This window comes from Candoia aspera, chromosome 5, assembly GCF_035149785.1.
Source record: "Candoia aspera isolate rCanAsp1 chromosome 5, rCanAsp1.hap2, whole genome shotgun sequence".
Lineage (NCBI taxonomy): Eukaryota > Metazoa > Chordata > Lepidosauria > Squamata > Boidae > Candoia > Candoia aspera.
In genome coordinates this window covers 76,419,167-76,433,046 of record NC_086157.1, presented here as the reverse complement: position 1 = coordinate 76,433,046, position 13,880 = coordinate 76,419,167, and the positions used below count along the sequence as shown (strand labels likewise).

The 13,880-nt window shown below is 42.4% G+C and overlaps 1 protein-coding gene across 1 annotated transcript in view; it reads right to left on the bottom strand.

The window, feature by feature from the left end:
- Positions 1-3,320: 3,320 nt before the first annotated feature.
- MAEL (maelstrom spermatogenic transposon silencer) overlaps positions 3,321-13,880 on the bottom strand; it is a 29,978-nt gene continuing 19,418 nt past the window's right edge. The window contains exons 10-12 of the mRNA XM_063304425.1: positions 9,947-10,079; positions 8,236-8,314; positions 3,321-3,486 (exon numbers count right to left, since the gene is read on the bottom strand). Coding sequence (XP_063160495.1) covers positions 3,383-3,486; positions 8,236-8,314; positions 9,947-10,079 — 316 coding nt within the window. The 3' untranslated portion in view covers positions 3,321-3,382. The remainder of the gene's footprint in view (positions 3,487-8,235; positions 8,315-9,946; positions 10,080-13,880) is intronic.

Below are 13,880 nucleotides of genomic sequence, written 5' to 3'. Positions count from 1 at the left end.
TTCTTGCCTAGGCACACTAGTCTTACTTGATAGAACTGTACATAATTCCCATTTGATTCTTAATTGTCACAGTTCTGACAGAAATCACTGTGAAGGGGAAGTGGTTAACATATTCCCAATTTAGTTTGGCATAGATAGGTATTTCCAATGTAGGGGAGTCTTACAAAAAGTTGATGCGTAGAGTAGGTATCTGGCCAATAACTGGGATGCAACTGCTGGGGAAGATCTGATGCTTATCCCAAATGTTTACCCAAAACCAAGACTTTACCACTGAAAGATTGCTCATGTTTGACCTAAGTATCCAGGAGGGGGGGGGAGGGGGAAGTGATCAGGACCTTAAGCAGATAGGAGTTAATATAGTTTCCTTCTATCTCCAATTATTTGTTAAAGATAAAACTAGACAATGCATGTAAATGTTCTGGCTAGACTATATTCCAAAATGTCAGACTTCTTGCTTATTGCACTAGTGAAACAAAGGAACTGAATCACTGATGTCAATAGCTTTCCCTAGAACCAATACAATTCCATCATATCTCCAATTTAACCTAATGTATATAAAAGTTCTCCTCCCAAGAATCAAACGTCTTCTTGGGAGGAGAGCAATGACAAAACTCATTAAAATAGTTAAGAGCAGAGACATCACACTGACAACAAAGGTCCGCGTAGTTACAGCAATGGCGTTCCCTGTAGTAACATATGGCTGCGAGAGCTGGATCATAAGGAAGGCTGAGAGAAGAACAATAGATGCTTTGGAACTGTGGTGTTGGAGGAAAATTCTGAGAGTGCCTTGGACTGCAAAAAGATCAAACCAGTCCATCCTCCAGGAAATAAAGCCAGACTGCTCACTTGAGGGAACGATATTAAAGGCAAAACTGAAGTACTCTGGCCACATAATGAGAAGACAGGATACCCTGGAGAGGATGCTGATGCTGGGGGAGGAGGAAGGCAAAAGGAACAGGGTGTCATGATCACCGTTGCGATGCTTGTGACATCGCAACGGCTCGCATGACAATGCAGGGAAATAGGTACCGGGCGGATTAAGGAAAAAGGCAACTAGCTAACAAAAGAGAGCAATAGGTGCTGGCAACAAAGTATCAACTCTAGCTGGAGGTGCGGAAGAGAGAGATATATTGTTGCAAAGGAGGTAATTGACAAGACCAGACCACGAGGCACGCCCGAGCTGTCAAACAGATTACGAACCTGATCGCCGGGCAATGAACCATCACCGGCCGGAGAAAACAATCAAGGAAACGCCCGGAGCACAGGAGGGGCTCCACGACCCCTCACCTACCAGCAACGGAATCAACGGGGCTCGGGGCGCACCCAAAGTAAGAAGGGGTGGAGCGCTGACCGGCACGGGCTATTTAAATCCCGTTCCAGCGCGCTCCACTCACTCTCAGCTTTTCAAAAGGCATGCATTCTGTTTGATCAATAAAGCCAGAACCTAAGCCCACGCTAGCGTCTGTGTCTTTACTGGTTAGCAGGCAGAGCCTGACACAGGGGCCCACCAAGGGCAAGATGGATGGATGACATTCTAGAGGTGACGGACTCGACCTTGGGGGAGCTGGGGGTGGCGATGACCAACAGAAAGCTCTGGCGTGTGCTAGTCCATGAAGTCACGAGTCAGAAGTGACTGGATGAATAAACAATATATAAAAGTTCTATTGTATAAAGAATTAGAAAACTAGAGATCTAATGAAGTACCTTGTAGATAATGCCAAGTGGAAGGAACTCTGGCTTTTTAAAAAAAAAACAAAAACAAACCCAAGTCTATCATTACTAGAAGCACACAAGCATAAGGTTGAAGGGTACCATATGACAGAATACTTTAAGACAGAGCAGGGAGAATCCAAATTCTAAAAAAGTCAGTTAATGTTAAAAAAATACTGTATTATGATTTATTTCAATGTGATTGGAATTTCTGCTATACAAGTGCTTTCTCCTAGACAGCTACACATCCTCTTGAGAATTCCTTGAAATGACAGCTCTAGATGATTCATTCACAGATTACTAGATTCAGTGGTGAATATATTTTGTCCAAAAATATTAGTTCCTGAGGCAAAATATAATGTATCTCATCCATGCATATTAACACTTGTTCCTAAGAATGCATGCTAAAACACAAATTTAATTTAGAACAATATAATGCACTAGAACTTGCGAGTCTCTCAGTTTGGTACAAGATGGGCAGCTCTATAAATGTTTTAAATAAGCAAACTTCCAATGTAACAGGGACTGCATAATTTTTTAACTACAATAAATATGTATCTGATTGTATACTATATATACAACCTGATTTAAAAATGGCATTGGAACCAACAACAAAATGTGAAACACATTAGCATGTTGTGTTTTTACTTGCTAAACAGTAGTGAAGGGATAAATTGGATGGGGGACACAGTTTAGTAATTCCTTTGAAGTGTTGTTCATAGGCCTATTGTCCTTGACATACAGATTAATCCTTTTTTATGAAACTTCTATTTAATGAAATAAATCAGCAGGTTCAGATGCATTCAACAATGTACTTTTCACACCCTGTACTGGTCAGTTCAAGCAAGATGAGTGCAATATCTATCCGTACAACAGTCTAATCTGCATTTGCTTTCATCTTATTTAGTGTTATATTTTGCAGTTTCCTGTTCCTACATGGCAGATTTAGGATGCTAAAAGTTCATGCAGAAAACATCTAGCAAAATTATAACAGTAGGTAATGTTGGTTTAAGAAAGACTGATGTATCCTGGTTTTGATTTATAAACATCCTGAAATAAATTAACAAATACATAATCTCAAGGAATCAAGATCCAACAAATTTAAATAGCTTTAATACTTTGTTGTGGCATTTGCAGAATAGCAGCTACAGGTTTTTTTAAAACTAATTTTACCATAACTGCTACTCTAATTTTACAACTGTCTAGTTCCTGGGTATTGTAACAGTTTTACAATAGATTCGACTGACTGCACAAAACCAAAACTGTATCAACTTTTGGTACTAATCTATGAAAAATTATTTTAACTGCTATACTATATACAAAGCAAAATTAACTTCAGTGGGAAAGCAACGAAGGTGGCTAACCTTTGTTCTCTGAATAATGTACTATAGGCTTTAGAAGTCTAGGCAGAGCCTGAGAAATCAGTCCTACTGATTTCACTTTATTCAGTCTCCTCTAATTTTCATTAAACATTCCCAAACAGAGAAATATTCATCACAGCCTGTCATATAGTAACTAAACCATGTTACTTTAAGAAAAAAAAAAATCCTAAACAATTTTTCTTTCATAAAAAGATAACAAATAACAAATACAGCAGATAAAAGAAATGTAATATGTTTATATTCCCAATAATAACTGGAATAATCATACGTATAGGAAGCACTGAATACTTCTAACTGTTGGACTGCTTGGATGTGCTTTCTAGAAAACGTGCAATTCCTCTTCCACATCTAGGGATGGGTTCATGCATCATTTTCACTCCTGAAGGAGTTACACCTAAAAAAGGTTCACATAAGAAATAAAGAGTAATCTCTATTCCACAGAACTGTACCAGATATGGAACAGAGTATCATTTCAAAATGGGATGATTTTAATACAAAGGTCTGGAATTAAAGCAACTATAAATACTACGGTAGTAAAGGTACGCTAAAATTGAGTTCGTGATGATATGGACACAACCAGGCCATTTTCTTGGGAATGGCATGCCACTGTCTTCTTCCAGAATGATTCTTGATTTCCTAATGTAGCCAACTGACCTGGCATTGCCCAATGGTTTCCTATCCAAGTACTAATCAGGCCTGACCCTCTTAGTTTCCAAGTCCAGACAAGGCTGGCTAGGTGCTGTCATGAAACCAAAGCTAATATAACCATGCTGGGTAACTGAACTTCAAATAGGGTGATATTTAGCATTATTAGAAATTACTGTAACATTTTCATTTGTTCAAGAAGTAGCAAGCCTAACTGAGGAGCCAGTACCTACAGAACTGGTCAACCATTCAAGACAAATATTTATTTTTATTTATCAAATTTGTCACCGCCCATCTCCTCCGATAATATAAAACAATCTAAAACAATAAATATATAATAAAACTTCAATATAAAACACACTATAAAACAATTTCACAGAACTACCAAATATAATAAAATCCAGATGGCTGTGATCTCATTCATTATGATTATTTGTTGTTTATTTGTTTAGTCGCTTCCGACTCGTGACTTCATGGATCAGCCCACGCCAGAGCTTCCTGTCGGTCGTCAACACACCCAGCTCCCCCAGGGACGAATCCGTCACCTCTAGAATATCATCCATCCCTTGGTCGGCCCCTCTTGCCCTTGGTTGGCCCCTCTTCCTTTTGCCCTCCACTCTCCCTAGCATCAGCATCTTCTCCAGGGTGTCCTATCTTCTCATTATGTGGCCAAAGTATTTCAGTTTTGCCTTTAATATCGTTCCCTCAAGTGAGCTTGTCTGGCTTTATTTCCTGGAGGATGGACTGGTTTGATCTTCTTGCAGTCCAAGGCACTCTCAGAATTTTCCTCCAACACCACAGTTTAAAAGCATCGATCTTCCTTCTCTCAGCCTTCCTTATGGTCCAGCTCTCGCAGCCATATGTTACTATGGGGAACACCATTGCTTTAACTATGTGGACCTTTGTTGTCAGTGTGATGTCTCTGCTCTTAACTATTTTATCGAGATTTGTCATTGCTCTTCCCCCAAGGATTAAGCATCTTCTGATTTCCTGACTGCAAAGTCTTTCACTGCTTCTACATTTTCTCCCTCTATTTGCCAGTTATCAATCAAGCTGGTTGCCATAATCTTGGTTTTTTTGAGGTTTAGTTGCAAGCCAGCTTTTGCACTTTCTTCTTTCACCTTCATCATAAGGCTCCTCAGTTCCTCTTCGCTTTCAGCCATCAAAGTGGTATCATCTGCATATCTGAGATTGTTAATGTTTCTTCCAGCGATTTTAACTACAGCCTTGGATTCCTCAAGCCCAGCATGTTGAATGATGTGTTCTGCATACAAGTTGAATAGGTAGGGTGAGAGTATACAGCCCTGCTGTACTCCTTTCCCAATCTTAAACCAGTCCGTTGTTCCGTGGTCTGTTCTTACTGTTGCTACTTGGTTGTTATACAGATCCTTCAGGAGGCAGACAAGATGTCTTGGTATCCCCATACCACTAAGAACTTGCCACAATTTGTTATGGTCCACACAGTCAAAGGCTTTAGAATAGTCAATAAAACAGAAATAGATGTTTTCTGAAACTCCCTGGCTTTTTCCATTATCCAGCGAATATTGGCAATTTGGTCTCTAGTTCCTCTGCCTTTTCTAAACCCAGCTTGTACATCTGGCAATTCTCGCTCCATGAACTGCTGAAGTCTACCTTGCAGGATCTTGAGCATTACCTTACTGGCATGTGAAATGAGGGCCACTGTTCGATAGTTTGAACATTTTTTAGTGTTTCCCTTTTTTGGTATGGGGATATAAGTTGATTTTTTCCAATCTGATGGCCATTCTTGTGTTTTCCAAATTTGCTGGCATATAGCATGCATTACCTTGACAGCATCATCTTGCAAGATTTTGAACAGTTCAGCTGGGATGCCATCGTCTCCTGCTGCCTTTATTAGAAATGCTTCTTAAGGCCCATTCAACCTCACTCTTCAGGATGTCTGGCTCTAGCTCGCTGACCACACCGTCAAAACTATGCCTGATATTGTTATCCTTCCTATACAGGTCTTCTGTATATTCTTGCCACCTTTTCTTGATCTCTTCTTCTTCTGTTAGGTCCTTGCCATCTTTGTTTTTGATCATACCCATTTTGGCCTGGAATTTACCACCAATGTTTCTAATTTTCTGGAAGAGGTCTCTTGTCCTTCCTATTCTATTGTCTTCTTCCACTTCCACGCATTGCTTGTTTAAAAATAATTCCTTATCTCTTCTGGCTAACCTCTGGAATTTTGCATTTAATTGGGCATATCTCCCCCTATCACTGTTGCCTTTTGCTTTCCTTCTTTCTTGGGCTACTTCTAGTGTCTCAGCAGACAGCCAGTTTGCCTTCTTGGTTTTCTCTTTCTTTGGGATGTATTTTGCTGCCGCCTCTTGAACAATGTTGCGGACTTCTGTCCATGGTTCTTCTGGGACCCTATCTACTAAGTCCAGTTCCTTAAATCTGTTCTTCACCTCCACTGCATATTCCTTAGGAATATTAGTGAGCTCATATCTAGCTGATCTGTGGGTCTTCCCTAATCTCTTTAGTCTGATCCTAAATTGTGCAAGAAGTAGTTCGTGATCTGAACTACAGTCAGCTCCAGGTCTTGTTTTTACCGACTGTATAGATGTCCGCCACCTTTGGCTGCAAAGGATGTAGTCAATCTGGTTTCGATGTTGTCCATCTGGGGAAGTCCACGTATAAAGCCGTCTCTTAGGTTGTTGGAAGAGAGTGTTTGTTATGCAGAGTGAGTTGTCTTGGCAAAATTCTATCAGCCTATGTCCTGCTTCGTTTTCCCACGCCATGCTTACCTGTAATTCCAGGTGTCATTTGACTGCCCACCTTAGCATTCCAGTCTCCCATGATGAAAATAACATCTCTTTTAGGCGTGTTGTTCAGTAGGTGCTGCAGATCCTCATAGAACCGCTCTACTTCGGGTTCTTCAGCATTTGTGGTTGGGGCGTATATTTGGATCACTGTGATGTTAGATGGCTTGCCCTGAATTCGAATTGAGATCATTCTGTTGTTTTTTTGATTGTATCCAAGCACTGCTTTAGCCACTTTACTATTAATTATGAAGGCTACTCCATTTCTTCTGTGGTCCTCTTGTCCACAGTAGTAGATCTGGTGGTCATTTGATGTGAAGTGGCCCATTCCAGTCCATTTCAGTTCAGTGACGCCCAGAATGTCTATCTTTAATCTTGACATCTCACCAATAACCACATCCAATTTGCCCTGGCTCTTAGATCTTACATTCCAGGTTCCAATGGTGTGTTGATCCTTAGAACATCGGATTCGCCGTTCACCACCAGCACTGTTGGCCGCTAGCCGTCCTTTCGGCTTTGAGCTAGCTGCGTCATCATGTCTGGGGCTAGTTGAACTCATCCTCTGTTCCTCCCCAGTAGCATTTTGACCATCTTCTGACCTGGGGGTCTCATCTTCCGATGGTATACCGACATATCTCTGGTTGTACTGATCCATTTAGTTTTCACGGCAAGAATACTGGGGTGGGTTGCCATTACCTTCCTCAGGGATCGCATTTAGTCTGACCTCTCTGTCATGACCTTCCCGTCTTGGGTGGCCCTTCACGGTTTAGCTCATGGCATCACTGAGGTGCTCAAGCTCCAGCACCACGACAAGGTAACGATCCTTTGCTGAAGATTATGATTTTGCACAGCCTATTTAGCTGATTTTGTGAAGCTGAATATCTTGAGATTGGCTTCTGACACCAAGAGGACCTTTTCCATATTACTCCTATTTTGGAAGGACCTATTCTAGCTAGCCTGTTCATAAATCTCTGACAATGATGAAAGGCACCCACATGTTCTTTTGCTAAGGGAGTTGTGATCATTTAATTGATGGCTGTTGCCACAGTGAAGCACTTTTTAAATGAATCCCTATGCATGAAAGCTGCCTAACCTTCCCAATCTAAAATTCCCCCCACTCTCAATTGTGTTGGATTGCAGTTCACAGAATTCCGCAGCCAGAGATGTAATAATTTAGAAAGAGAAGGAGTGAAGGGGAGAGGAGAGGAGAGTTTGTCAGATTTCTCTGTGGAAAAGAGGCAATTATCTGAAAATGTAACTATTACGGCAATCCCAAGGAATTAAGCAGGAAACTAGTTACTTTATCTGACACCCTTTGCTAGAACACTATCATCAACTAGCTGTAGAAAGTTTAACTGCCCACATTTCCTTCCAAGGAAAAAGGATTGACTAGAAATGCACAACCTATACCTCCCCAAAGCCACTGATCTGACCTCCCAAAAAATTGCAACCAAATTGCAAGATTTACTGTGATAAATAAGAATCCACAGGAATTAACTATAACTTAATTTAAATTATTTTCAAACTTACCAAAAACTAAATTAATTTTATGATTTGCCTTAACCCTGGCCCAATTTGAGTGCGGCTCTAATAGATACATGACATATTAAAGGATATACTTCACTGAGGAGATATTGAATTTTAACTAGTTTTTTTTCTTCAAACAGTAGTATGTTGTCATTACATCTGAACTTCCAAAATAAATCTCTACTCACCACTACAAGGTATGGAGCTGTGATCCTTATTAAGAGATCTGAAATAACTATCACTTCCAGGGCTCTTGAACCTCCCTTTCTGCAATTCAAACACAAGATCATCTATACATTTATGCTATAAACAGCCTGAGATTTGCAGGCTTTCCCTTTTCTTCCTCATTCACCAGATCTTCTTGCTTCTAGCAAAGAAATACAACCTGGATTTAGTAGTTAAGGAACTTCAGTGTGCCAACAACTAAAACCATTTATCTACTTAAAGATTTCTATCTTATCCATTAAAATGTGCATTTCCCAAAACAACTTACTATTAGCATTAAAGCATTTTGAAATAAATATTAAAAATAGAAACATAAATTACACATCTGCAAATATTAAAACTCAGCAAAGGGTCAATAAAAATATGATGATACCAGTGTTCAGTGAAACTCTGTACTTTCTGTGTTGTGAAACAATATTCATCTTCCTTCAGACTTTTACAATTTTTGCACATCTTCGCCACTGAATACTACCAGAGTTTCATGTGGGTCCTACTGATATACACGAGTCTGAGTAAATAATACCACAGTTCAGTTTTATTTATTCCATGAACAAATTAATCCGACATGCAATGGGAGAGTGAAAAGTTATTACCCACTTAGATTCAGTAATTGGTTGCACTAACTTTAGCTGCAATAATCATTATATTCATTCAGGACTTTTGGCTGTAAATAAATAAATAAGTTGTGGTAGTAATTGGTGATCAGTCTCTCACATCACTATATAGGAATTTAGCCTATCCCTCCATTGCAAACTGCATCAACTCAGTAATATCTGAGGGCTTTCTAGCATGAAATGCTTGTTTTGGATCATGCTACAACAGTTGTAACAACTTGGATATTTATTCTTCATCATTCTCTTGTAGACCTGCTTGAATGTTTGGATCACTGTCTTGTTACATGTCCTACTTGTACTCATGAACCTATGGCCTGATATTCTCTGATACAAACAAAAATTCATGCTTTCTTCAAATCATCATGGTTTTGAGGCAGTAAAGCACCCCAAAACACAATATTATAATCTCAATGCTTGACACCTGGCATGAGATTTTTCTGCCAAACATAGTAATATCCACATATACAAAAAGTCTCACTTTTTATTCACTTGTCCATAGACCGTTTTTCCAAAGTCAGAAGGTTCAACCAAGTGTGTGTGCGTGTTTGTGAACTTCAGCCATGTATCAATGTTCTTAATGAACAATGGCTTTTGCCTTGCTTCCTTCCCATGAATCCTAGTTTTACCCAGTGGTTTTCTGAGAATGGAGTGATGACACTGAATTTACCCAAGGTAAAAGAGGCCTGCAGTTCCCTGGATGTTTTTCTGGGTTTTTCTGTGACTTACTGGGCAGTTTTAAGCTGCAGTCATTAAGTTATTTCACAGTATGACCATTCTTAGGAAGACTCATTTTTGTCCCAAATCACCAAACTTTGGTATTATCTGTTCATTAAGGCTCCCTTTATATATTAGCAGGACCCATGTGAAGTGCCTATAACTTCCAATGGCAAATATATGAAAAAAATCAAGAAATTTCAAAGGGGAAAAATATTTAGCTGCAGACCTGTATGGCAACCCCAACAGATCATGCTAACATATGTTTATGTCTGTATGTATATATATTCCAATAAAGAAAGCAGTGTAGCAGAAGAAAGCAAAACAGTTAAATTAGAAAACTGACCTGGAAGCGTCCAGCATCCAGTACTATCATCTTAGGGTTTGCTGTGTTCTGGCAGTTCTTCTCAGGTAGTGGTAAATGAGATGCAGTTAGCTGGATTTCATACATATTTGCTAGAGAATTGCTGATGCAGTATCTACATTGAATAGAAAAAACATACACTGAGACAAACTGTGTTGTCGTAGCTGAAGAGAAAATCCAAATGTAATATAAGTAATATGACCTGTACCAAGACCAGCTTCTTATTGGGAGTGAATCCAAACAATTTTGTCCGACATGCTCTGTGAATTCCTCCGTGTGGCCCCGTAGTTGCACCCCAGAGTCCCAAAACGGCTCATCACCTGAAATAGGGCTGCCAGTCAGCTATTCAGACGCAATAATGGTGGAGAAGTACTGCTGCTTTGTCACCCTTACTGCCACAAGGTAGGCCTTAATAGCAACTCTAACCTGTGTTCAATTGAGTTTATTCTTTGTTGACCGCCAGCAGTGCTCCATGAGTCTCTTAATCAGCGTCATTTCCCTCAACTCTTCTGTAAACCATGGAAAGTAATGGGATACACAAAAAAAGAGAGGCCGCATGGGTGTGATCCAATCCAAGGCGTTGGCTGCACTCCTATTCCAGGTGACAACCAAGCCCTCAGTTGGACCATGAAGCAAACTATCAGGAAGAACCCCCAGCTACCTTTGGAACCCATCTGGGTCCACATCAGTTGCTGGGGGTGAACTGACTGAACAGGTCCTGCCTCCCTGTGGTGGGAGGTAGCGCCGGAACATCCTATGGTTGTGATCTGACCCTGACGAGGAAGCCACAGAGAGCTCCCCCCAATTCCAGATCACACTGCCACTGCTCTGACAAGAAAAACAGATCAGGTGGGCAGCTACTGTCCTATGTCAGGCCCTGGATGAGCTGAGATAGGCCCATATCACTTGTTGAGATGGGCAGCTTTGTTGTTGTTTATTCATTTAGTCGCTTCCGACTCTTTGTGACTTCATGGACCAGCCCATGCCAGAGCTTCCTGTCAGTCGTCGACACCCCCAGCTCCCCCAGGGACGAGTCCGTCACCTCTAGAATTTCACCCATCCATCTTGCCCTTGGTCAGCCCCTCTTCCTTTTGCCTTCCACTCTCCCTAGCATCAGCATCTTCTCCAGGGTGTCCTGTCTTCTCATTATGTGGCCAAAGTATTTCAGTTTTGCCTTTAATACCATTCCCTCAAGTGAGCAGTCTGGCTTTATTTCCTGGAGGATGGACTGGTTTGATCTTCTTGCAGTCCAAGGCACTCTCAGAATTTTCCTCCAACACCACACTTCAAAAGCATCGATCTTCCTTCTCTCAGCCTTCCTTATAGTCCAGCTCTCGCAGCCTATGTTACTACGGGGAACACCATTGCTTTAACTATGCAGACCTTTGTTGTCAGTGTGATGTCTCTGCTCTTAACTATTTTATCGAGATTTGTCATTGCTCTTCTCCCAAGGATTAAGCGTCTTCTGATTTCCTGACTGCAGTCAGCATCTGCAGTAATCTTTGCACCTAGGAATACAAAGTCTTTCACTGCTTCTACATTTTCTCCCTCTGTTTGCCAGTTATCAATCAAGCTGGTTGCCATAATCTTGGTTATTTGAGGTTTAGCTGCAAACCAGCTTTTGCACTTTCTTCTTTCACCTTCATCATAAGGCTCCTCAGTTCCTCTTCGCTTTCAGCCATCAAAGTGGTATCATCTGCATATCTGATTGTTAATGTTTCTTCCAGAGATTTTAACTCCAGCCTTGGATTCCTCAAGGCCAGCTTGTCGCATGATGTGTTCTGCATACAAGTTGAATAGGTAGGGTGAGAATATACAGCCCTGCCGTACTCCTTCCCCAATCTTAAACCAGTCCGTTGTTCCGTTGCTACTTGGTTGTTATACAGATTCTTCAGGAGGCAGACAAGATGTCTTGGTATCCCCATACCACTAAGAACTTGCCACAATTTGTTATGGTCCACACAGTGAAAGGCTTTAGAATAGTCAATAGATGGGCAGCTATAGAAATTAATTAAATAAATAAAAATGGTGGCAATGAACTTCTGAGCAACTTCAGACCCTCCCTCCTAGAAAGGGCAGACTGAAGTCCCTAAGGACCATAAGCCCAGGAAACTCCACTGCCCACCCAAAAATGGAGTCAAGGAGCTCAGGAAGGGAGGTCACTATGCAGCAGACACCTTGGTACAGTAGCAATCGTCCCAACTGACTCCTAGAGCCCAACTTAATGAACAGGGTGTCATGATCGCCGTTGCGATGTTTGCGACATCGTAACGGCTCGCATGACAAAGCGCGGATGCGTGTCAATGGCTGGAGAGGTGCGGGCGATAAACCGGACAAAGAAGGTAATGAGGTTGGGAGATCTACTGAACAAACAAGGTCCCATTGCCCGGTGATCGGCCATTGACGCCCCTGATAAAGAAAGGATCAGGGCGAGGTTCGGAAAGGCGCGTCCAGGCTTTCGAGGAATATCGAGGTCTAATCGCCCGGTAATGGACCATTACCTCGCAGGAAGATAAACAGGGCGATGCCTGGGGCAAATGGGGCTGGACGACCTCTCACCTATCAAATCTTGATGGCCTGTCACTCTGTGGAACTCGTAGGGCACACCCGGGGAGTGTGGGGGTGGAGCGCTGTTTGGCGCGAGACTATTTAATTCAACTTTTGGCGTGCTTCCCTCACTCTCAGCTTTTTACTGGCGTGCATTCTATTCTAAATAAAAGCCAGAGCTTAAACTTGATTTAGAGTCTGAGTCTTTTATTTGGTCTTAGACATTCCTTACATAAAGCTGAGAGTTTTTTAAGAATGAACCTCACTAGCCTCTACCAGGAATTTTTTTTTTTTTGCAAGAGAAGCAACTAGCGATGACTGAACCGGGGACGATCCTGGAGTCGGTGCTTCAGAGCGGAGACGCGAAGGACTCAACACAAGTGGGGGAGGCGACCAGACAGCTTCTGGAACCAGTACTCCCAAGATGGGACACGAGCCCCCCTATCCACACCGCACCCCAGTTTGGAGCCTGGAGCCCGAGCCCGGAGTGGAGGGCCCCGATGGAAGAGGGAGTCGTGAGTCAACAACACTTCAGGTGGGACAGCGTAGCGGACCCCCGGCCGGGGACATCCCACACCACTTGGAGACTCCAAAACCCCCAGACGCCCGAGAGGGAATTCGCAGGACTGCCGATCGGGCAACAACCGGCAGCACCAAGGATGGACGATCCCGTCACACCTGACAGGATCAGGGCTCTGGAGTCCAAGGTGCAATCATTAGAACACAGGCTGCGATCCATGTCAACTGTGGTGAGCTCACGAAGAGTGCTGCTGCGCAGGGAGGGGTCTCGGCATCCCACCCACCCTATCGCCGGCCCTGAGAGGAAGGGGCCAGACGCGGGACTTTTTCCCAGGGCCCCGTGGTTTTATTCCGGTGGGGGTTACCCCTACCCACTCGCAGGTTGGGGTTTCTCCAGTTGGTGGGATCGCTAAAGACTTTCCAGTAAAATTTGATGGCAACCCCACGAACCTGTCATTTTTTTTAACCAACGCAACAAATTACGTACAGCAATACGGACATTGTTTTGCATCAGAAGGGGCTAAAATCTCGGCTATTGCCACAAAACTTAAGGGCAGAGTCGCAGACTGGTACGTACAAATGTCAGAGTCCGGAGCCCCAGCCCTGGCTACCTTCCACACCTTCCTGGCCACCTTGACGCGGTACTTTGAAGACCCCCTGGCGAAGGAGAGGGCTAAAGGCGCTCTTAAAGAACTCAATCAGGGGCAGAAATCGGTCGCAGATTACGCCCTAGAATTTAAGGTCTTGGCAGGGAAGGTCCCTGAATGGTCGGATGCCACCCTGATCGATATGTTTAAGGATGGCCTCAATCGAGAGGTGTTGCAATGGGCGCTGTACAGAGATGATCCGG